This window comes from Peromyscus californicus, unplaced genomic scaffold (genome assembly GCF_007827085.1).
Source record: "Peromyscus californicus insignis strain IS unplaced genomic scaffold, ASM782708v3 Scaffold_22__1_contigs__length_63687245, whole genome shotgun sequence".
Lineage (NCBI taxonomy): Eukaryota > Metazoa > Chordata > Mammalia > Rodentia > Cricetidae > Peromyscus > Peromyscus californicus.
Window position 1 is genome coordinate 46,117,622 of NW_026294525.1, and position 24,972 is coordinate 46,142,593.

The following is a 24,972-nucleotide window of genomic DNA, read 5'->3' on the forward strand; positions in this document are numbered from 1 at the left end:
GACCATTTCACCCTCTTATACCTTTCATTTGTCTTGTAGCTTTTAATTTTCTTATTCCTATATTTTCTCAGAACTTTGCCATCACGTGCCAGGCATAGTGGTGCAAGCCTTTAACTCCAGCCCTCAGTAAGGAGGAAGGTGGATATATGTGAATTTGAAGCTGGATGCGTCTACATAGTGAATTCCAGGCCAGCTAGGGCTATACAGTGTGACTCAGTCTCTCTCTCTCTCTCTCTCTCTCTCTCTCTCTCTCTCTCTCTCTCTCTCTCTCTCTCTCTCTCTCACACACACACACACACACACACACACACACACACCATCACCACCCTGCTGTACAGTCTGTCCCTGCTGTCATCACTTCCTTGATCAAGTCCTTCATCACCTCTTTTATAAACTGTTGCAACAGCCACTGATTTGACTCTGATCTCAAATGCTTTACTGTCAAGAAAGTAGATCTCTTCACAGACTTCGTGTTTATAGTACACTAGCTTCATTTCCACACAAAGGGGGCTGCAAGGAGCTTTTCATGTTACTCACATATTCCAAAGCCTGTAATAAGTCAAAGGACTTATCCTAATAGCTACGTTCTCCAAGTTCAGCACCAACTTAGGCTCTGCTCTTCCCAGTGCAGTAATCTTACAAAGTGTTAGAGGTAGCCCACATCATGCTGCTTCATGCCTGCAAGCCTGGACTGCTCTCTGCACTTCATCTTCTTTACCTGTGACTATCTGAGGTGTAGCTAAACCCACCAGACATAAAGAAACTACTTCCTCTTCTAATACAACCAATTTCTGCCTTGATCATAGCAACTATCACACATCATTGCATCCCCTTGGTTTGTCTTCATTTATTCAGCTAATGGCTTCTGAGTGCCTATACAAGAACAGGCATAATCTAAACCTAGGAAATATAAAAACACTAAGTGACTGGTGAGTTCTATGTTCTCAGGAAGTTTACACTCCAGTATTTGCGACATTTTGCAGTGAGGACAAGTTCTACCCTGTACTTGCCCATCGGCTACCAGCATCACCAACTCCAAGACCCCAGAGTCACCTCTTATAAAGTCATGTCTCTGCTGCTCGAGATTCCCACCCAACACATAAAATCCATCATCACAGCTCAATCCTTCTCAAGTAGTTCTGTTGTACCCATTTCATGAAACCCCCAGAGACCACCAAGGAGCCAGTTTCTGATGCAAGCACATAGGGTCCTTTTATTGTCAGGTTCGAACCTGGGCCACTGCCCAGCAGATGGAGGGAAATATGGTGGCGGGGGTGGGGGTGGGGGGTAGAGAGTTTTTATAAGGAAAAACCACAAGCCCGGAATTACATGCTTTGGCAACTTGAGAATGGGTAGAAGGGATATGGGACAAGGTGATCTTTGAAACTATTGGTCTAGACGTTTGGCTTGAAACTATTGGGTTGAACTTTTTGGCAGGGAACCACAAGTTGCTGGGCAGGATTATCTGGGCTGCTCAGCTGGATTATCTAGATATCTTCAAGGGTCATAAACCACAGACAGAATGTCTGCAGGAGCATGCTGCCCTGTATCTCTTCAAGTTGTCACAGAACATTCCTGAAGTTCTTCTTGGACCTGAATACAGTAGGCACTCTAAGATGGTGACCCTTCCCTAAGATGGAGTCTGTATTGCCTTCACATCCCCCGCTTCACAAGTACCAATGACAGGACTCAATCATGAGTCCTACCTGTCAGAGGTTCAAGGTATTGGGACCTAAGAACCATTAGCTAACAGATTTTTCTGTATCTATTACCATTCTTAAGGCCCTGTAGTTCTGATCTTTGAGAAATACTTCTTTGGTTCTGCACAAAAAGGTCAAGTATCTTATCTTATTGCAGAACCATTTTAGTTAATAAATTTATCAATTGACAATTCTGAACCTATTTTCCTGGTGTGTCAATGGGCATTATAGTTGGCCATCTTGCCTCTATGCCAGGGAGTTTCCTTTTTACCCAGCATTTCAACCTTATTCTGGACAGGGAGCATGGGATGATGTATTCTCTTCTGGAACTGCTTCAAGCCGGCTTTGGGACATTGTTGTCAGGGCCCCAAAAAAGGCTGAAGGCTGGTCAAAGGCTGGGCAATGGGGCATTTGTCAGAAGCATTTGTCAGGCTATCTGATCCTGTAGAGACAGGGAATAATCATAGTAACACTCTCCTAGTCAGGAAAATTTAATAATCTCTGATTGCATTCACAATTAAATTTTACCTCCTTGATAAGGAATAGACATTTTTAGAAAGAATATGTGGTGGTAGGGGGTTGGTGGTTGATTACTCAGCCTGAATATACTCATATACAATATGACAGTACTGGACTGGAGAGATGGCTCAGTGGTTAAGGGCACTGGCTGCTCTTTCAAAGGACAGGGATGCAATTTCTAGCACCCACAAGGTGGCTCACAATGGTCTTTGACTCTAGTTCTAGGGGATCTGACATCCCTTCTGGTCTCTACAGGTACCAGGCATGCAAATGGAACACAAGTACGTACAGGCAAAATACTGATAGACAGATAAAATAAGGTTTTTAACAACCAATGTGGTGATGACATCTTATAAAATTGTTAAAGGGATAAAGCATTCTGATGCACATCAAAATGTTAAGAAATGACTATCCTGTTGGTGGTTTCACTGGCTCATAGCTCTGTTGACATGAAAATAGTTTCTCCTGTTGATCTGGAACCAAAACAGCAGGATGGCTTCCAGATTCCTGGGTTGCTCACACAAAACAAAAGTCGCAGGGGTGGGCCACCAACAGAGCAACAAAAGACACATTGTTCTATGTAAGGTGTGAGCTTTACTTCAGGTACAGAGCTCTGGACCTTTATGCCAGTGGAGTGAGAAACGAAGTTTGGAATTACTTGAAGCTGAAACTACATCCTTGTCACCATGTGAATCAGGCAAGGAAGACAATGGCCACTCTCTTGTAAAATTTTCCTTTCACTGTTGAAGCTCTTAGATTCCAGGGGGAGTAAGATAAATAAGCTTTTTAATCTCTTTTTGAAATAAAGGATTTATTACCTTTTTAATATAAAGGTTGGCCAGGCGGTGGTGGCGCACGCCTTTAATCCCAGCACTTGGGAGGCAGAGGCAGGTGGATCTCTGTGAGTTCGAGGCCAGCCTGGTCTCCAAAGCCAGTACCAGGAAAGGCACAAAGCTACACAGAGAAACCCTGTCTTGAAAAAAACCAAAAAATAAAAAAAATAGTTTATATAAAGGTAATACCAAAATGTTTTTTTTTCTAATTCAAAAACAAAAGCAAGAAAAACACACAAGAAAATGCCCACATCTCCACCCACCCAGAAGCTGGCCACCTCTTTACAGATCATCCTGTAAAGCCTAAATCATTACTCAGACGGATACTTTGCCATTAGTCAAAGCCAACTGATTGAGAATTCAGTGCACTTAGAATCCAGTGTCAGAATAACTCATAATTATCCTCTTATCCTGTTCTCAGGGACATACATAGTAAAATATTTTATCATCAACATAGGGTGGGGTACAATCCACATTGCACACACAGTTTTTATTATTAGGAAATCAGAAGTCAGTCAGCTCAGGTTTTATGTCTCTCAAGGGCAAAGTCCAGTGTAATTATCACTCGTGTGTCTTAGATTTCATACAAGCCATCCCCAATTTAGAACTCAATAAATGCTGAATGAGCCATCAAGATTCTCATATACAGTCTTAAAATCTTGATCTGCCCAGTAACACAATGACATCTTCCCAAGCTTATCCCCTCATAGTACAGTATCCTCCTAAGAATTTCAAACAGCTAGAGCATGAAGCAGTTGCTTGTCCAGGGCTCAAACTACCGTAAAAATAAAATAAGAGATGAAAGATGTACAGAAGTTTGAAAACACGAAGCTTCCATCATGACACTACCTTTGTTATTCTTCCCACCCCCTTTGTATGAAAAGAAAAGATTTATTTCAGTGTACACTTCCAGGTCACAGTTTATTATCAAGGGAGTTGTAGGGCAGGAATCTAAAAGCAGGAACCAAAACAGAAACCATGGGGAATGTAGCTTACGGGCTTGCTCACTGGTTAGTGCTCAGCTGGCTTTTTAAATTACAGCTCAGATCCACCTGCCCAGTTATGGTACCACCCACAACGGGCTGAGCCCCCCTCACACACACACAAACCCATCAATCATCAATCAAGACAATCTCTCATAGACATGTTCACAGACCAATCTGTTTTCAGGGCAATCCCTCAGTTAAGATTCTCTCCTCCCAGGTGACTCTAAGTTGAGACAGGTTGACAATAAAAAGTAGCAGCACAGGAAGGTTCCAGTTAACTCTACTGCAGCAGTGATCATGATGATAACAGTGTTCAGGCATGGCAAGAGGATGTATAGGAAATTCTGTTCACAGGTATGGAGCTGGGATGGTGGTTACCTCTCTCTTCTGGTAGCATACAGAGCACCTTCCAGTACTGCGAACACTAGTCAGTAGGGGGTGAAGACTCAACATAGACGCCAACTCAACATCTCCATGTTCAATGAGATGTGGAAGTTTCCTCTTCAGCAATAGAGCTTTATTTTGTGGTTGCTTTCCACAACAGCCTGAGTTGTTTGGGGGGTTCCGATGGGGACCCTTTGACCAACAACTCAATTAGATGCAACCCATTTCTGGCAGTGGAAATTTTACTTGTTGGCTAAAGATGTCTAGTTGGTGTGTTCGCCCCCATTATCTGGTGACTTTATTTGGATGGCATTCATATATATATATATATATATGATGTTTCTACAGTATGACCCCTCAGATGGCCCTGGGTGTTAGCTGTCCTTTGCTGTGTCTTTTCCCTTTCTCCCACCTCCCCTCTCCCTCTGTAGAACCCTGCTCCTGTGTGGCCCTGTCTCTCCATAACTGTGCATTCTGTTTCTCCATCCTTCTCCAATCTCCCTTGGTCCTTTACTCTGGACCTAACCTCTGTGGTTACACCGATTGGAACATGCCGACTGGAGGCGTAAAAGCTAACACCCATATGTGAGAGAATACATACCATATTTGTCTTTTAAGGCCTGAGTTACCTCACTCAGGATAACTTTTTTTCCTAGCTCCATCATTTACACGTGTATTTCAGGATTTTGATTTTTTTTTTGGACAGGTGAATAATATTTCCTTGCATAAATGTATCATATTTTCTTATTCATTCATCTATTGATGAACATTGGGAATGTTTCCAATTTCTGATTATTAGAATAGAGCAACAATAAACATGAATAAGCGAGGATCTCTATAGTAAGGTGTAGAATCCTTTTGGTATACTCCCAAGAATGAAACAGCTGGATCTTGAGGTAGATCTATTCCCAGCTCCCTGATGAACCACCACACTGATTTCCACAGTCATGGTACAAGTTTGCACTCACATCAGCAACAGATAAGTATTCCGCCACCTGGCATTTGCAGGGTCTGAGGCTAAAGAATCAGTACTAAGTCACTTGACTTTCATGTGACTCATTACATTTTCCAATTTAGAACATGAAGGACCTGGATGAAATTATGTTCAATGTTCCCCTGAGTCTAAAGTCTATAGCTCCAGATCCATCATAAGGGACTTCAGGGCAGAGGTACTCCTGCCCCTGTTTGGGTGTGCTGTTTCTGATTTTGCACTGAAGCACATCTACCCCGTTATAAAGCAGTTACTAGTTTTGCTCAGTTCTCCTCCTCTATATCCCCAGTGCAATGCGGTGTCCAGCCAATGAGCACAATTTTACCTTTTATGGGAAAGTGTACTGTGTTGGCTAAATCAACAAATGTGTTTGATCCTTAGAAGAAAAATACATAGCGTCGTGTTCATCCGATATCACAGAGAATGCGATAATCCCAGAGAGCAATCCTCAGTCATTCCACTCAAGGTGAACTCAAAGACTTGACCATCTTTGCTTTCTGCTTATGGAGAAGAGAAATGACATAAAAGCTTTTTTCCCCCCTTAAGCCATTAGCTAAAAGAAACTGAAGTTTGGAACACAGCTCGTGCTTCTGTGAATGTTAGGACTTTCTTTTCTTTCAAGCAGCCTTCCAAAATCAAACACACGCACACACTCACACACACTTAAACACACACACACATCCAAACATATGCACTCACATACATACAAACACACATACTCACACACACACTTAAACACACACACACATCCAAACATATGCACTCACATACATACAAACACACACACACACACACACTCACTCACACATACACACACCCCACTTGTCATTTACCCTTCAAGGATGTCGAGAAAGTAAGAAGACTGTTCTAAGACACTGGCACATTCTTTTCTTGTTTTCCTAGAAAACACAACGAGCTGCTCTTGGAGGGAATGTGAATAAGCCAGTGTCTGAGTCACCCAGAGTGGGTTTCTGTGAGGTTCCAATTCTGTGTTTACAATAAAGAACTGGGTAGGGAAGCAGGGGGCAGTCTATCCCATTGTCAGCAGTAGATTACCAATTTATATAAGATATGCACTTAGACGTCACAGAGATGCTTCTGTTTCCTCATGGCTAAATTGTGTTCTAAAATTAGATATAGAGAACTTGGGTGAGAAAGGTGAAGGAGGAGGGTTGGTCACAGATCAGGTAAGTCTCCCAGATACGTCAGAAGGAAAAATGTGTGCACAGCAGTTCCCTTGCCAGGTAAACATTTGTATTTCTTTTCCTTGGCATTATATTTAAGTTACTCCTCTAACATCGCAAAAAAAAAAAAATTCTTCTTGATTTTCCTACCAAATTTCAACAGCACTGTTTTTTTTAAAAAAAAAAAAAGAAAAGAAAAGAAAGAAAGAAAGAAGAAGAAAAGAGTGGTATGAAAAAAGAAGGAAGGAAGAAAAGAAAGAGACAGACTGACAATGAAACTACTTGTCTAAGGGCAGGTGAGATGGCTCCAAGCTATTAAAGGAGCTTGCAGCCAAGCCTGTCGACCTGAGTTTGATTCCCAGAGCCCCACGTGATGGAAGGAGAGAAGTGATTCCTTTAAGTTATCCTCTGATGCCCACATGTACGTATACCATGGAGTGTACCAAAACAGGGAGATAAATAAATGCAATTTTAAAAACTAAAAACTATGATTCTGGCCTATCATATGAGGTTATCACAAAGATAAAAACGTAATAACACAGGGCTGGAGAGATGGATCAGTGGTTTAGAGCACTTGTTCTTGCAGAGGCCCCGGGGTTCAGTGCCAGCATCCCCAGCATAGTGGCTCACAATTACCCGTAACTCCAGTTCTAGAAAATCTGATGTCCTCTTCTGACCTCCATGGATGCCAGACATGCACATGGTGCACATTCATACATGAAACCAAAATATTCATGTACATAAATTAAAATAATCTAAAAATTTCAAAGATAATGCACATTAAAGTACTTTGACAGCTGTACATCACTATTCAAAATATTATTACTGTCACCATTACAGCATTTGTTTTCACAATAATTTTGTGGTGTAACTCTAAGGAGGAAGTTAGGAAGAAGCAGTGTTGAGTGCCTACTTATACTCACACAAATTGAAATGAATTCATGCACATGATCCGCTACTAGACGACCAGTTCACACACAGTAAAATGGATTAAAAAAAAAAAAAGATTTCTGGAATTCTACAAGAACATTTCCCCCATGTGCTTGCCCTACACTGCTTAAACTTGAAGAGAAAGAAAAGAGAGAGAGAGAGAGAGAGAGAGAGAGAGAGAGAGAGAGAGAGAGAGAGAGAGAATAAGTTATCTAACAGACAGCTGAGTGAAATGTTCAGGTCCCATCACAAACCTGTTTCTCCGGAAAGACAAAACAAGATGTGACGAGGAGGAAAGAGAGCCATGCAGAGCACTCACACATGAGCAACAAGACAGGTGTGCTCAGTGTGACCAGGGTGTGAGCACGGGCCTAGGAACACGTGGAGGGACAAGGGGGAACAATCCCTTTTACTAAGCCTATGTAGAGGCAGATTCTGATAGAAACCCCACAGTTATAAATCTGGACCTCCGAAACAAGTTCTTCACTATACAGAGATATATCTACAAGACATTCTTTACAACACTCCTCAAAATAATAGAAAGCTTTGAAAATTAAAGAATTAAATTTCCATAAATAAATTATAGTACAATTTCTCAATGAAAGATTGTTTTTAAAAACTTTTTAAAGCTGAGGTAAATTTTACGTGAACAGATATTTAAAGGCCCTGTAAAGCATTAAATGAAGAAAGAAAAGTTGAAGAGAATTTCTTCCATAATTGGTAGATAGATGAGAGAGAGAGAGAGAGAGAGAGAAACACACACACACACACACACACACACACACACACACACACACACACACACACATCCAATTAACAACATTTCCCTCTAAACATTGCACGGCCAGGTAGATTTCCATTTGCTCTGTTTTATTATTCTTTTCATTTTTTATTAACAATGAGTACATTTTGTTTAAGAATAAAAACATAAATAAATCCCACGTTTAGCCTGCCCATGTATCGACTTGGTGAAATTGCAATGGAAATCAAAGAAATGCTTCAGGAAATAAAACAAACACTACGGAATAGTCTAAGGTAAGGATAATGAAGAGAGCTGGGGATGTGCCAGCAACAGTCGGTCCTTGCGGATAAGGCACCAGGGATAAAGGGGAGGTGATGCTGATGCAGCAGCGAACACCCACAAATCCTAAATCCATCCTTTTGATTAAATAGGGCCACATAGATCCCAGGATATTAATGTTTGTTAATAAACATAAGGTGACAAGTGTAGTACAACCAAGAGAAAACGGATTTTGATATAAAATTCACGCTAGGTGTGATGACTCATGCCTGCAATTTCTTTGGCTTTTCTAATCCAAAGTAATTTTTGTGATTTTTTTAAAAATTAAAGTGTAATTTCATCATTTCTCCCTCTATCTCTTCCCTTCCGCCCATTCTATATTGCCTCCTTAATTCCTCCCAAATTCAAGAGCTCTTTTTCTTTATTATGGTTAAATATGTAAATTAATGCATTAATATATAAATAGGAGCAGCTGAGTTTATTTACTGTTGGTTGTGTGTATATGAGCTTGGGACTGAGTAGGCAGTTAGCAAGCATCTCCCTGGGGAGGACCATGTCTCCTTGTCTCAGCAGTCCTTCGTTGCCTGTAGTTCTTTGTCTAGAGTGGGACCTCAGGAGATTTCCGCCTCCTGGGTTATTAAGTCCCTTGTTGTCACTGCCCAGGTCTTATTTAGGCAGCTATGTTATTGAGGGGTCATGGGTTAAGCTTCCACGGCATCTCTAAGAGACAACAGCGATAAAAAAACAGCAACAGGTTTCCCGGTCCTCTGGTTCTTACAATCCTCCCTCCCCTTCCTCTGAGATGTCCCCTGAGCCTGAGGTGTGGGGATTACGTTATGGATGTATCCGGTGGGACCCAGGACCCCTTGACCAGTAGCTCTCTGCATTTCACCAACTGTGGTTTTCTGTAATGGTGTCTGTCCATCTGCTGCCCAGAGAAGCTTCTGGGATGGGGTGAGAGCTACATCTATCTGTGGGGCTAAGGATCGACACTCAGAATGCAGTCGAGGAATCGAGTTTAGTAAAGGGTCACAGTTGTAATTTCCATATTCAGGAAGCAGAGGAACTGGGATCATGAGGTCAAGGCCAACCTGGGCTACAAAGCAAAACCTTAGGAGGGAAGCCGTAGAAGAAAGCAAAAGAAAGAGAGGGAGGAGGGATTGTACAAGCCAGTAGGGGTGGAGGGGGGGCATGTCAACGCACAAGGGAACCCACAGAAACAACTAACCTGGCCTCATAGTGGCTCACAGACTCTGAACCAACAACCAGGGAGCCTGCATGGGACCGACCTCTACATATGTGTGACAGCTGTGTAGCTTGGTCTATTTGCAGGACTCCTAACAGGGGGATCAGGGTCCGTCCCTAATGCTTGAGCTGGCTTTTGGCAACCTATTCCCCATACTGGGTTGCCTCACCCAGCCTTAATACAAAGGCTTAGTATTAGTCCTTCCTCAACTTGACATGGCATGCTTCGTTGACACCCATGGGAGGCCTGCCCCTTCCTGAACAGAAACTGAGGAGGAGTGGATGATGGGGGTAGGGACAGAGGGGAGGTGCGGAGAGGGAAGGGGAGGAGAGGCGGGAGGGGAAACTGAGGTCGGGATGTAAAATAAATGAAAAAATTTAATTAATAAAGAAAAAAAAAACAGAGAGGCAAAGGCAAACTTGGCCTCACTTTTTCCTCTGACATAAGAGAAGTCTATGTTTAGAATTTTTCACTGACAAAAGAAGAGGAGAGAGAAAATGTACTACATAAAACTTCGGAATACGGACTGTGAGTTAGTTGAGGACGGGAAGAAGTCATCCACTTCATTGGCCCGGACCGGAATTCCCTTAAGCGCCAATTTGTAAAACAATTTGAGGATACTGCTGCCACCTAGTGGGCAATGATATTTTTACTTTTTATTATAGCAAACTGAGACCCTCAAGGAATACTTGCAAAATAATTTCATAAGTGCTAATATTTACGTCTCAGTATAATTCAATACTTATGAATGAAAGCATAGACATAAAATATTTACTTTATTAATTTACTTATATAAATGATTAGAAGTGGTAACATAATTAGAAGCAAATAATTTGTTTCTAGAGTTTTAGAGAAAAGAATACAATTTTAACCAACAAAGCAAGAAGCAAGATAATAACCTACCATCTTTTACTTTGTATACTTAGGGTAAAATAATTGCATAAACTGTCTTTTCTTCCAAATGTAAATGTAATGTGCATGCACAAAATCTTCATTAAATATTTAATACCATTTGTTAATTCATTCCAAACTTGTTAATATTTCCCCTTCGTACAAACAACAATAAGTTCCATTCAGAATGTTTGGGGTTTTCTATAATTGTGTCAGGTCTTACTGACAGTTATGATGAGCAATACCCATCATAACTTAACTCCCACCTGAACTCCACATACTAACTCAGAACCAAGTTCCAATGTTCATTGATACAGGAATCTTTGCACTATAAAATACAAGAGAAATTAAAACTGAAACATAAAGTCTCATCCAATCTTTGTTGGAAATGTATGTGTCATCTAAATGTGACTTCCTAAAGCAAAGCCTCTGTTGTGCTGTGCTGACCATGGACACAGCCTCCGTGTCTTCTAGAAACTTGACTTACATTCTAGGAAAAGTCAACCCTGGTCTTTGCCTAGGAAGCGGTTAATGGGAAACAGGCTTGTTTCACACCAGGCCAGAACACACTGAAGGGGCTTTGCAGGTGAGCGGAGGAAGCTGAGCACAGGAAGGGTGTGCCGTCTCCCAGATACAAACTCCACTCCTCCTGGATTATTCAGTGATGAAGACAGGAAGGAGGAAGAAGCATAAGCAGGCTGCAGGACTGAGGAGTCTGAAGCAGGCTGATTTTGCTGGATTCTTGATGAGCAAACAAACAATTGGCATTGGGCTGAAGGAGAAAAGAAAAAACAGAAGACAGAGTACCACAGTCAGTAAGCAATCAAATTTAGGCTACGGATGAGTTGTTTGCTTAGTATTTTTAATTCTGTTTTCACCTATGTTTAAAGTTTACTTTTGTTTTTATTTTATTAAGTTTGTTCTTTGGCAGTTTCTTACATGTACATATTGTATTCTGATGGACTCTCGTCTCCAACCTTCCTTATCTCCCTCTCAACCCTGTGAACCCCTCTCCTCCCTACAAGTCCCTTTCCCAGGCTGGTGGCATTTTGTTTATTTTGCATCCCACAGAGTTCAACCAAGGCCGTCTGTGTGACCATGGATTTGAGGCCGTCCACTAGAGCTTGGTGGCCTCACCAGTGGATGCGTGACTGAAGATCATGACCTCCCCACCCCTGTGATCTATCGGTAACCTGTAATCCAGCAAGGAGAAGTAAGGCCATGTGCACCTCTCAGATCGACACTCCACTGGTGACAGGCCCTGTCTGGTGCAGGCCACTGCAGCCACTGTGAGATCATGATTACGATGGTTGTGTCAGACCCTGAACACTTCAGAGCTCTTCCCCTCATCTTCCAGCTCCTACATTCTTACTGGCCCTTCTTCTTCCACAGTGCTCTCTGAGTCTTAGAGGCGAGAGAGTAAATATCTTGTACAGAGCTGGGCACTTGTTTATCATGTAGTCTCGGCATCTTGAGCAGCTGAGCCTAAGATGGGAGGCTTCATTGGAAGGAGAGGCTTTTCTGTCTGAGAAGTGGCACTTGTCTATGGATATAAACACAAATAATTTGAAGGCAGCTTGGCGTCATGTCAGTTTAGCTAAACAATGGTAGTAAGTTGCCCGCTCGGGTCTATCATCTCCCTGGCCACGTGGTTTTTGCTCAGTTTATAACAGCAAGCACACCACTCCTGTGGCATGGACCTCAGATTCAACCAGAAAGTGCTTGGTTATCCCCATAATAGTTATGCCCCAGTGGACACATCTTGCCTACAAGGTTAATATTATGGTTTGTATGGTCCACAGCTGGGTGAGGTTTCTGTCCTAACAGCCTGTATAGCATCTTACAGTACTATGAAAGCTAGTCAGCAAAAAGGAAGATTCCAGCCTGATTTCTCTGCATCTTAAATCCAAGGTATGTGGTCGCTTGTTCTGGTGGCCAATAAAGAGAAAAGGCAGCACCTATTTTGTTTTAGGAGCTTCTGGAGCCTCCCTGGGGAACAGTTCATAAGGAAGTGTCCCACACCTGGCACTAGGATTTTTGCTGAATGACCTCTAGGGTCTATGTGCAGCGTTATCTAGCCATGCGTTGCCCTGTCTCTCTTCTAATTTTATTTTTGTTATATTTTTAGTTGGTTTGCACCATCTGTCACTCACTTTAGCCCAGTCATACTTGTTTTCTGGCCTTCGACGGAACTTCCCTGTGCATTTCCTCCTTTGTAACAACTCTTTCTTCTGTCGACACGCTCTCCTTCCGGCTAACTCCTTCACTTGAAACTCCATGCAAAGGTCATCTCTTCAATGAGTTCTTCTTTGATCACTCCATGAAAAATTATAGTCTACTCCCTGTACGGTACTCTAAACCTTCCTTCAGCCTTACTTATTTTAACTTTGTCATATAACTTCTTAAACCTCAGTCACCTGTCACTTAATGACAAGTATGTTTGAAGACACATATAGATGGTCAAGTTCATCACACCAGGAACATCATAAAATGTATTCGTAAACTGATGTGGCATGGTATTCCTAAGCAATGTCACCTTACAGGACAGTGTTTGTGTGCATGATATAATTTTAGTGCAGACTTCGTTTCTATGACACTCATTATTGCATTGATTTTTCTGTTTGTCATACACTTTTTAATATCTGCCTCAATAAAATAGAGCATACACTCAAGAGAACAGAGAGGGTTTTTTTTTCCACTCACTGACGTAATCACAAGGGCCTGGAACTTTTGTCACTCAGTTGATATTTTGTAGTAAGCAAAGATGAAAAGAAAGTTAAGAAAATCTTCAAAAAGTAAACAAAAAAGCAATAAAATGGGAAAGACCAGGAAGAAAACATGAAGATCCAACACGGTCACATCCAAATAAATCTTCCACAATAAATGCAGAAAAAGTACTGGGGTGGAATTTATCAGAGAAAATTTTCAAGAAATTATCCACTACTTTCAATTCTAAATAATGAGTATCCATAGCATGGAGCTCACAAAATGTCAAGAACTTTGGATCTACACCAAAATACGTCATTGTGAAATCTTAGACCATGGCAGAACCAAAGGAAAAATATCCCCCCCCAAAAAAAAATTCTAGAAGAAAAAAAAGTTTTCTTAAAGTTAGGAGTCTCACAGTGCCCAACTTCTCAGCAATAACCAACACTGGTAGAAACATAAGTACAGTTGAGAAGGGTGCCGTCCTGTGGCAACCTCTTCAAATCCTGAAATAATGTTCTTTTTACTTCAGAGCCTTACACCAAGCCTCACTAAGGATAAGGTTCCTTTTCATTATCTTATGGGGTGAGTTAAATATATCAGCACATTTAACATAACAAGTGGCTTTCCATTCAAGCACTACCTTAAGTAAGCAAACGCCATTTCCCTATTTTACCTAGAAAATGAAGAATCTCTTTTACTACATTAATTTTCCTGCCAACTAAGAATGGAGGACACACCCTCAACCTGTTCACACCTACCCTCCTGCACTGTGTTCACATAAGGAAAAGGAAACTAAATGGTGAGGTGGAACACAGCTGTAATGTCAGCGCCTGAGAGGATGGAACAAAAGGATCAGGAATTAAGGGGCCAGTGTGAGCTACAGGGGTGGAGGCTGCTTTCCTCGGCTGTGAATAAGGGTGTGTATGCAGGGATAGAGGAAGACAAGGAAGGTGTCTGCTGCATGTTTTAAGAACTGTCTTTGGTCAAGACTGGTATCCACGTCTTCAGCTGTGGCGGTAAGAACTCAGATCATATTAGCACTTTTCACATCCTCAACGACTGGAAGTGTTCTGGTCTCGAGCAACGTCTATATAAACATATACTTGGGAAGTAATTGCAGGACTTTCACTAAATTTCTGCTGTTCCCTTGAGATCTCCTCCTCTTCCTTCTTAAAGTTCTAAATGTCAGAGTAACTTCAGAATGTTCCTTGATAAAAACAAAAAATACCCCCATTTTGTTGTTGCCTTTTCTGTTGCTGGTGTCCTAAGTGTTTGCTTCTTGAATGGTAGGTGAGCAGGCCTCACACCTCACAAGAACTATGGTAAGTTTACCCCAGCACTGGGGACCACTGAGATGACTCTGCAGGAAAACCATCGTTTTGAACTTTTCCCACTGAAAGATTAGTAGAAGGTCAGAAAACAAGTTAGTTAAGGTCCTCCTAACACTTCCCTCGGGAGAGAAGACTTTCCTGGCAAGGGAACATCATCCCAGATAGATTGGCAGTTCCTTGGGGCAATGTCATAACTCAGCCTTTGCATCTTTTGTCTTAGACTAAGACAGACCATACATTTTTCAATTTAAAAAAAGGAAAGGAAGAAAAAAAGAAAGAGAGAGAGAGAAGGAAAGAGAAAGAAAAAAAGATTAACCTATACCAATGCTATTCCTGGGCACAACAGTGTGTTTTAAGAAGTAATCATGGCAGATGGAGAAATCAGGAATGTAAACTATATTAATAGAGAACACAATTTTGAAGGCACGATCCTGAAAACATTCTTTTCAAATAAGTGACGTGAATCTTTGGGTTGAAAAACAGCACAAAACCAGAACGGGTCAGCTGAAACTACCATGGATGAGTACCCTCTGTGAAGGGCACTGGCTGTGTGCTGTCATATCAGAACCCAGAGCACAGAGCAAACACTCACTAAATATTGTTTAATGAATAAATACAATATCATGGCTGAAAAGAAATAAAGGAATACAATCATTTTATCTTCTATTAAAATGATTCAACTAATTTTTAATTTGTTCTAACCATGGAGCTAAGGAAAACATTTCTTAGGCAGCTGTAAATAATTCATGTAGAGTTCTGCCCCAAAGTCATAGCTTACTCCTGCCAGGGGTAGGGAATAGAACGCAAGTTATTCTTTCTCTTGTGACCTGAGCTCTTATTTCCTATGTCTGTGCTGTGTAGGCCTGTGATACCAGGGAAGCTTGAGTATATGTGCACAACATCTTGTTCACTCCAGGACAATGAACTTAGTTAGTTTAATACTTTATGGTGGACTATTAGCGATGAACTATTTCTCAGAGATAGTTCACTCTAGCTCTATGGGTGCTTCCCCAGTGATTCGAAAATAAAACATTTTAAAAAGAAAAGCATTTGAACGGTGGGAGAATTGTCAAAGAACATAATGGAGGAACCATTAGATATCTCTGTGGCAATGCACTCTCTCAAGTAGGAATTCGTTCAGTTTGGTTCCATCAATATTTATCTGTAGGCATGCTATATGCTGGGCAACATAACCAGCACTGCAGATACGAGACAGAAAGGGATATAGATTGTGAAGTGTTTCGGTCTTTTTCTAAAACCAGCCTCGATGAAGTCTATTTTAGTTTCCTTCAGTTGCTGTGATAAACGTATCCAAGACAGGAACTCAGGGCAGGAGCCTGAAGACAGAACCTGAAACAGAGGAATGCTCCATACCAGTTTGCTCTCCATGGCTTGTTCAGGTTGCTTCTTATACCACCCAAAAGCTGCCCAGGGGTGGTTCTACCCACAGTGGGCTGGACCTTCCTGCATCGGTCGTCAATTTTACCTACAGCAAAATTTTATGAAGGCAATTTTTCAGTAGAGGTTCCCTCTTCCCAAGTGACTCTAGTCTGTGCCAATTGATGAAAACTAACCAACACGAAATCTCTTCTATTTTGAAGACTTGAATTCATCCATTCACTATTCAACACCTAGTTAGCATCTACTAAGTGCCTATTTTCCCCTATACATATATACTGGGAAAATAATAATAAATCCTTCTGGTCAGAGAACCCACAGATGTCTACAAGGAATTTCATAAATTTAAGTGCCCTGGGTTCAGGTACTAGGGAAAGAAATCACGTCTTCTAAGCATTATTGGAGAGTAAGACTTCAGCATTCCAAACGCCCCCAGCCTCACACCCAAAGCCTGCTCTTGCTTACTGTATCTTTTCACTGTATTTTTCTTTTATCCACTACTCCCCATCTAACATCACTGCTTATACCAGCTTTGAGAAATAGCTGGTGCATAGTAGGGCTTGGATAGCCAAGGTATAAATGAACAAAAGATAAAGATTCTGTTTTTACAGATGAGATCAAGATTAGTCCATGACTGTTACATGTCTCAGCTTCACAGGCAGTTGTGAAGACTTAAGCCACGCTCTTGCTACAGTCACTAGTCCACCTGTGGGAGGGTTACAGAATTGCTCCTGCGAGCTCCTTAGTTTAAGAGGAGCAGGACATTGCAGAGAAGGCCTGCTTTCAGTCTAGTTAGAAGGAAAACCATCTAGACATCCAGCTACAGGAACACGACTGCTTAGGGGTGTGGAAGGAATCTTTAGTTTGTTTAGAGTTCCTGCCCTTGCTTGGTGAGACTTGATGTTTCTTGCATTTGGAAGTTTATAAAAGGTTTAGATTTATTCTCTAGTGGGACCAACGCCAAAATCCTGATGAAAATCCCTCTCTACTCAGTACCAAGAAATGTCTTTTAAATGAGTCGTGTGAGCTGTCTCAAGGGTTGGTGGATCTGCGCCCCAAAATTTTCACTCGGACCCAGGGCGTCCCCAGGAGAATCGTAGTCCTGTGTCAGGGCTGAGGCGGGAACAGGGAGCAGATATTGCGCAGCTTCAGTACAGCATCCAGGGCAGGGCGGGGCGGGGCGGGGCGGGGTCCTACCCCGGGGCTCTGGAGCCGGTGGCTGTGGGTTTCAGAGAGTGTGATGTGCAAGATGCTCTGGGTCCGCAGCAGCGTCCTGCGCTTGCAGTTCACCGTCCGACGCGCCCCTCAAACTGTCTCGAGCTGGCCGGGATGGGGTCCCCGGGTCGCGGGCCACCCCTGTAGCTCCAGCAGCCAGAACCCCAGCGGCTCTGAGCCCCCAGGTTAGGGTAGGGCAAGGCTGGGAGGGAGGGGGCTGCGAGAGGGCGGGCCAGGGGCTCGGGCTGGAGGGTGCAGGCTTGCGGATGCTCTAGGCTTCTGGTCCTGCCTGTCGCTTTCACTACAGGGAAGGTTCACAGGATTCCCGCCCAGTACAAGCCTTCGCAATTCGACAAGAAAATCCTGCTGTGGACCAGACGTTTCAAATCCATAGACGAGATCCCGCCCCTAGTACCGTAAGTGTGAAAAGGGGTCTTGGCCTGGGTGCCTGGGTTTCACCGAGGGGAGACACAGTGTCCAACCAGTGTGCTTGCTGGCCAGGGGCAAGGCAGCCGTGGTGCTGCAGAGTTTTTCACACTAACACAGTCACGGACAATTTACACCACTCCCCTAATGAGGGTAAATGTCAAGGTGCTTGACTGGACAGTAGGAAGTTGGGATTATCGAGGGCACGAGCTACATGAAAACCTAGGAGTCTATCGGGCGGTTCCCAGCCTTATAGACACGGGTTCCTGGAGAGCTCTGAGTAGGCTGAGCAGTGGAGTACTGTGATGGTCAGCATCCACGTGACAGGCTACAGAATTGCAAAAAAGACATTTCTGAGCATGTCTGTGAGGTATTACTAGATTAGGTTAACTGAGGTAGGAAGGAAGACCCACCGGTGGTGGGGTGTGTGTTGGGGGTGGGGCGGTTCCTGGACAGAATAAAAAAGCCGAGCACAAGCATTCATCACTCTTGACTTCCCATGGATATGTATGGCCGCCTCAGCTACAAACTCCATGCTTTATCATCCCCCATGATAGCCTACATCCTCGATCTATCCACACCATACCACAATGACAGCCTGTGAACCAAAGTAAACACATCCTTAATTTGCCTTTGTCAAGGTATTTTGTTAAAGTAATGGAAAGTCATTCAAATACTTAAGCTAAACTAGAACCTGGGTGGTGGTGGTTGGGGTGACAGAGACAGAGAGGGGCCAGTGTCAGGGGATGGGTCCCTACTGCTCCATTGACAAGGAGAGAGTCCCAGATAGGACTATTTGGCGACTGGAGAGTAGCCATCTGGTACCAGGTTTCCTGGCGCTGGGAAGCTAGGCAACTTCAGTATGGTTGGTCTCATCATAAATGGCTTCAAGTGAAGGGAAGAGAAAAAAACGTGTGCTGGAAAAAATGCACAATACCCAGTAATTCATTGTGAAGCATTTCCTTGCTTTTTGAGAAATAGTTAAAAAAATAAAACGTGAAATTTTGAAACCAACTTAAATGTATTTTCTAATATTAAAAACAAATTTTACTTTCCTTGACATTTGTAGACTCCAAACTGCTGAAAACATGAGTCTCAGAAAAATTTCAGGTCAAGTTCTACTTGTTAAAATTTAATATTTTAGAGTCAAATAAAATGTAGAAAGAATATAAGTAGAACAAGAAATAAAATTCCACCCTCAGTTGGTTTGAGTTTTGATATCTATTTATACTAAATTAAGAAGTAAAGAATCTGCAATGTTGCAAATTAATTTCCAAGAGAACCTATTTCCATATTGCATCATCACAGCCAAATATGGGAAAGATCCACATTACAGAAATAATTTAATTCCCCCAGGATCACAGTCAACAGAAGTGACATACATAGGGGCATTAAACAATGAATGAGATACTTATAAAAGCACTGTAATTTTGAGCTCAGAGTATTTGTGTACTTTTCATTTTATTATTTTCTATAATTTTTTAGAGCTTTGCTATTTAGGAGGGACACTCTGTTAAGATGTTAAGCTTGCAATGTAAGGAATGTTCTTCTCTATGATTTTAATAGACAAATAATTAACAGGAGACCTAAAGTTTTTGCACTGCACACTGATTCTATTTATAGTAACTGTGTTTTTTCTTTTTCTTTTGTTTTTAATTGCTAAACTAACTCTGTATGCCAGATCACAGCTAGATAAGGTTAAAATGATCAGCTCTTTTAGCCAGCAACAAATACAATCTAATAATGTCTCCCCGGACACTAATTGAACCTGTTTGCAACTGACATTTTAAGTTTAATTCTGCCTAAAGTATAATGAAAACAAGCTATTGTGGGGGTTTTTTGTGATTTTTTTTTCAAATAATCAGAGTTAAAGTTTTCCTTTTCAAGAGAAATTTAACATGTCTTTATTTTTAAAAATGTAACTGCATTATAACTAATATAGAAACTTTATACCAGATAAGAGTGCCATTCATTATTTTCAAGAGTCAAGAACCATATACATGTTGATAAATTGTTACTTAATTATCATTGTAAATTGGTAAAGTTTTGTTTCAATATAAAAGCACCCAAAGCTTGATTCCCATTGTAACAGTTTTTAGTGCTAAAATCTAAGGTAATTAATTATACTACACTTGCATGTAACTAGTCTCTTTGGAGAATAAGATAGATAGGACAGGACAGGAAGAAACTGAGAGGTTCTTGAAAGAGAGTGTGGGAAAGGGGGTTAAGTATAAGCTATTCCAAATGGCTTCAATTCTTTTATCCCAGCTAAGAAATAACAAACCACAGTCCAACACATTGCTAGTGGTTTTACCTTGATCAATTAGAAACGAAATATATTACACTGGTTTCATTAGATTGAAATCTAAATAAATGTGTACTAATTTGAAATTGCTAAGACAAATGGGCTAGCTTTTGGTGTAGTCTTTTAGGACTATGGTTTGCATTTGGGGAAATATTGGGCTATTCAAGCAATAAATTACTATTTATCGTGCTCGTCAGAAAACTGGATTGCTTTAGAATTAACAAATACTAAAATATCAGCAAATATTAAAAATAATTAACGAAATGCACATCTCGGTTTAGGCCTGAAATGGTAGCTGCCGCCAGAAACAAAGCTCGGGTGAAAGCTTGTTACATAATGATCGGGCTCACGATCGTTGCCTGCTTTGCCGTGATTGTGTCAGCCAAAAGGGTGAGTGTCTCCCTAGAACATACACCCCGTGGTGGTGGGCAGGGGAGGAGGCGCAGGGGCAGACCACTTGTCTACCTTCTGGAGGCCCAGGTTTCCGTCCAACCCTATAGGGTTGGGGGGAGAGAAACAGGACTAGTTTTAAGAAATATGATGGACCTTGTTCTGAACTCAGGGATTGACGATGCTTTACGAACAAATTCATCTTTGGATCCCGGATCCACCCACATACATATATCATAAGAGACACAAATCTGTTCATGAAAAATTGGATCCAAAACAATTGGTCAAGAGAGACAGAAGGTTTTTTTTTTTCCCCCACTTGTAAAATAACAAAGACTAGTTTAAAATCTGTTGTGCAAAAGTAAAGCGGACTAGCTCATTCTCTAAATCATTACGTAAGTAGTGGTTGCACAGACTTAGGAGACAGAAGAGTGCAGGTTGGAAGTGACTGTTGGGGTTGAGGATGAGCTGCTCTTTGCCATCCTCCATGCACACTTTCTATTTAATATCTATAAAGAGAAGTGTGGAGATGACCATTTCACGTTCTGTGCTCTGCCTCTAAGACTCCCGTCTCTGCACCCTCTGGACCATTTTTTATTTTTATTTATTTATTTTTTAACCATGAGCAGCTCCAACAATACTGACAGATGCTCCAAGAACCTCCACCTGGGGGTTGTCTCTAGACACACTCGACTTCAGTGTGTCACCTGTGCCTGGGCTGGGTAGCCTGATCTCAGCATCCTCACTTCTGGGTGTATTTAGGCAGCCGTCATTCCATCCATGGCTCCTCCTTCTTTTGGGGTGGCAGGCATTCATCAGACTTCACCGCTTGGATTTTTTTTTTTAAGTTTCATTTATGTATACAAGGTGATCATATTCACCCCCTTTACCCTCTGGAATCTTCCTTTTCACTCTGAACCCCTTCTCATTCCCACCTAGCCAGTGGCTACACCGTGAGCGAAGATGACACCCTCATCCTCAGAGGGGACACTTCAGAACCATGATCACTGGGCTGAGTGCTCAAAAGTGAACAAAGAACTCTCAACCATCTCATTTTTAGCCTCTCCTGGATAACTGCTTGCCAAACTGGCAATTCTCTGGTTCTAGAAATCTTTTAATGGAAACTATATTCTCCTTTTTTTGTTTGTTTTGTTTTGTTGAGACCGGGTTTCTCTGTGTAGTCCTGGCTGTTCAGGAACTTACTCTGTAGGCCAGGCTGGCCCCAAACTCAAGAGATTTGTCTGCCTCTGCTTCCCAAGTGCTGGGATTAAAGGTATGTGCCGCTGCTGCCTGGTATATATATTCTCTTCTAAATGAACACTGGGGTTGCTTGTTTTGTTTAATCAAATAAATGACCCCCTTCTGCCAGTTTCTCAGGCAGGTGAAAGGACTTACTTCACACCTTTCCTGTCTCCTTCAGCTTCCCATTCACAGCACAGTGAAGACCCCAATCCTGCACTCACTCCTTTGTATAAGTAGTTAAAGTTCCGACTCACAGCTGTTATGGCCAGTGTTTTCCCAAATGCCCTCTGGCTGAAACCATTCTGATCCAGCCTGGCATCTCTCTCCCATCCTTTGCCAGCACAAGCTTTGAGTTACACTCATTTCTAGTACCTTAGGATCTCCCTTTTGGGCTTCAGTGTTTGAAGATACTTCTGATACGTTTTACCCAACACACATGTCTATTTGAACCAAGAGAGGTGACAGTGGATTCCTGGTATTAACTATCCAGTTGAGTAGAAGTCGAGCATCTTGGGTGATTTTTTTTTTACACTGTAACACTAAGCCATTTTGAGGGGTGGGGATATTATCTGTGAGAGTTGCTTAAGGTACCTTTTCCTCCTTTTCACTTTACAAAGGCTTTTCCATATATCTAGCAATGATGTAAGTTCTTCTAAATAGTCCTGTTGTGTTGTGTTTTGTTTTTAGGCTGTAGAACGACATGAATCCTTAACAAGCTGGAATCTGGCAAAGAAAGCCAAGTGGCGTGAAGAAGCTGCATTGGCTGCACAGGCTAAGGCTAAATGATGCTCTAAGTGTCAAAACACTCACTCAGACACCATTACTATTATTAGCAACAATAAAAGATTGATACAATATTTGCTCTGGTTTTATTTTGGTAACAAAAACATTAAGATCTTTTTAATGTTTTAGTAAACATTTACTAACACCCATTAAAAAACAGTGCACAAAAGTATAACTATCTTGGTAGATTTTCACACAGCAAACAGAAGGCGAAGGGACCCTAGTCCACTCAAGCACGTGGCTCTGGCAGGCCTTTCCCTTCTTCCCCTTTCCCTGTGCCTTGCTCAAAACCACTAGATCACATTCCTAAAGCTAGCTGCCACGGTCTGTTCCCTTATTCGGCCACTTCCTGCTCCTGAGACTGACTACCAAGGTCCAGCAATCAGAAGCCCCCTTTGGTTCACCTAATTAACTTGTTCAATCAAAATTAAACACCTGGTCCTAACACGAGTTTCCCTTTACCTTCATAAACCTTCATTTGCCTATGTGCCACATCTGTCTCCCCTCTATCCAGAGGCAGTTTTGTCCCTCTGGGACAAATATCCCTTCCCCTTTTCCCTTGTCCCCTTCCCCTTCTCTCTAGTCCCCTATCTCCTTTACCACTGCATCCTAACCCCTTTCCTCCTCTTAAAAATCACACCTGCAAGGTCATTTGCTGCTGTTTTTCTGCCTGAGTCAGAATGCAGCCACTTTAACTTTTCTTTCCCACTTAATAAAGGATCTCTCTGTGAACACTGGTCTTTGGATGTGGTTTGTGCCAAGTCAGGGGTCCAGGAGGAAGCCCCTGATGTTGGGGGGGTGTCCTTCAAAAGGAAGCCCCAAGTGAGTGAAGTCCTGAGTGTTTGTTGACATGGAAACAGCCATGAGGAAGGTCCAAGCCCTTGGACCCATGGGAAATTAGCAAAGCTGTTCTCCATATGGGCTGGGCTTTAAGTTGGGAAAAGCATCTTCCTCTGATCCAAGTGCCAGTGTTTACAGAGGACTGGTCAGTGTGTACAAACACCAGCAACTGCAGCTTCCTTCTCCCAGATGTTCACAGTCCGAGACAGCTTGCCAACAGACACCTCCTATGGAGACTAGTTAACCTCTCCTTCTGCTGTACCTAACAGACAGGGTGTGGTGGTGGTAGTGCCATTCCACCAGTGTGCACACTGCACCTGGCAATTGCTATAATTAACAAGGCAATTCCATGTAGTTTATCTGGTAATTAAAAGGTTTATTTCAGGGGTAACTTACAACCAATAAGGGGTCAATTACTCTGACTTGGTCTGCAAATCCAGCTTCCAGGACCATGAGGAGCTAAGAGAGTGAATGCATATACATCTCTCGTCTTAAGGGGTCCCTCTTGGCCACACCCCAGGGGCAGGTCATAGGCAGGTGTGGCAGTTACTTGCTGCCACACTAGGGGCAGTGTTTCAAGGTCAAGCTGGAAGAGCTACCCACTACACCTGACCCCAGCTTTTCTGCAATGTGCCTGTCCTTTCTTCCTTCCCTTGCTGCCCCAGTCAGGTTTCCAGATCCAAATTCCATGGACTACAGCACTGGTAGGCTCACTGCTCAAAATAATTAATCAACAGAACTTCAGAACTCTACTCTCTCTCAACTCAGAACACCTAAAAGGTGACCATCGTTCTACATTTCATTGTTGATTAGTTTTACCTGGTTTTGAACAAGTAGAGATGGGATCATATAGTATGTGTTTGATGTGTGGACTCTTATCATTACATTATGATGTTCATGCACAAAGTGTATACTTACATTCCTCCTTTTACTGCTAACTTTCATCAATCAATGGTACCCCGTGCATGTAACCCATGCACCGTGGTGACTGAGGTAGTATTCCCATGAAGTTAAAGCTAGTCTGGGCTGTAGTGTGAGACCTTGTCTCTAAACCAAGAAACAAAAAACCCCACATACTAATTCTCAACCCAAGGTCTCTAGTATTTGGTACCTGAATAGTCCCTTTAGTTATGCTTTCACTAGTTGGCAATTAAGTAACAGATCCGAAAAGTCTAAGAATTATTCCAGAGTTTATTTCATTGATGAAGTATTAAAATAGTAATTAGAAAAGCAATTTTAAAAACAGAAAAGGAGCCTGGCAGTGGTGGTGCACACCTTTAATCCCAGTACTCGGGAGAGGCAGAGGCAGGTGGATCTTTGAGTTTGAGGCTAGCCTGGTCTACAAAGCGAGTTCTAGGACAGTTAGGACTACACAGAGAAACCCTATTTCAAAAAATAAATAAATAAAAGAGGAAAAAGTGTGTCAGTAGTCTTTAAACTTAAAAATTATGTACCTCATCCTCACATGTTCTTTATTTAGCATTTACCTTTTAATCATGTTTCTTTTAGCTTTACAAACTACTTTCTTAGAAAAAATATAGAATGTCTTAATAAATATGCTTGAGGGGGTAGTATAGGAAAAAAACACAAGAAACAAAAAAACCCAAACCAAAAAAAAACCACACCAAACAACACTCCCAAAAAAACC

At 41.9% G+C, this 24,972-nt stretch overlaps 1 protein-coding gene across 1 annotated transcript; it reads left to right on the forward strand.

Moving 5' to 3' along the window:
- Positions 1-17,335: 17,335 nt before the first annotated feature.
- On the forward strand, positions 17,336-22,558 carry Fam162b (family with sequence similarity 162 member B). Its single transcript, XM_052750650.1, has 4 exons — positions 17,336-17,523; positions 17,646-17,754; positions 20,351-20,459; positions 22,389-22,558. The coding sequence occupies exons 1-4, from the start codon at positions 17,364-17,366 to the stop codon at positions 22,485-22,487; spliced, it is 477 nt and encodes a 158-aa protein (XP_052606610.1). The 5' UTR covers positions 17,336-17,363; the 3' UTR covers positions 22,488-22,558.
- The last annotated feature ends 2,414 nt before the right edge of the window (positions 22,559-24,972 follow it).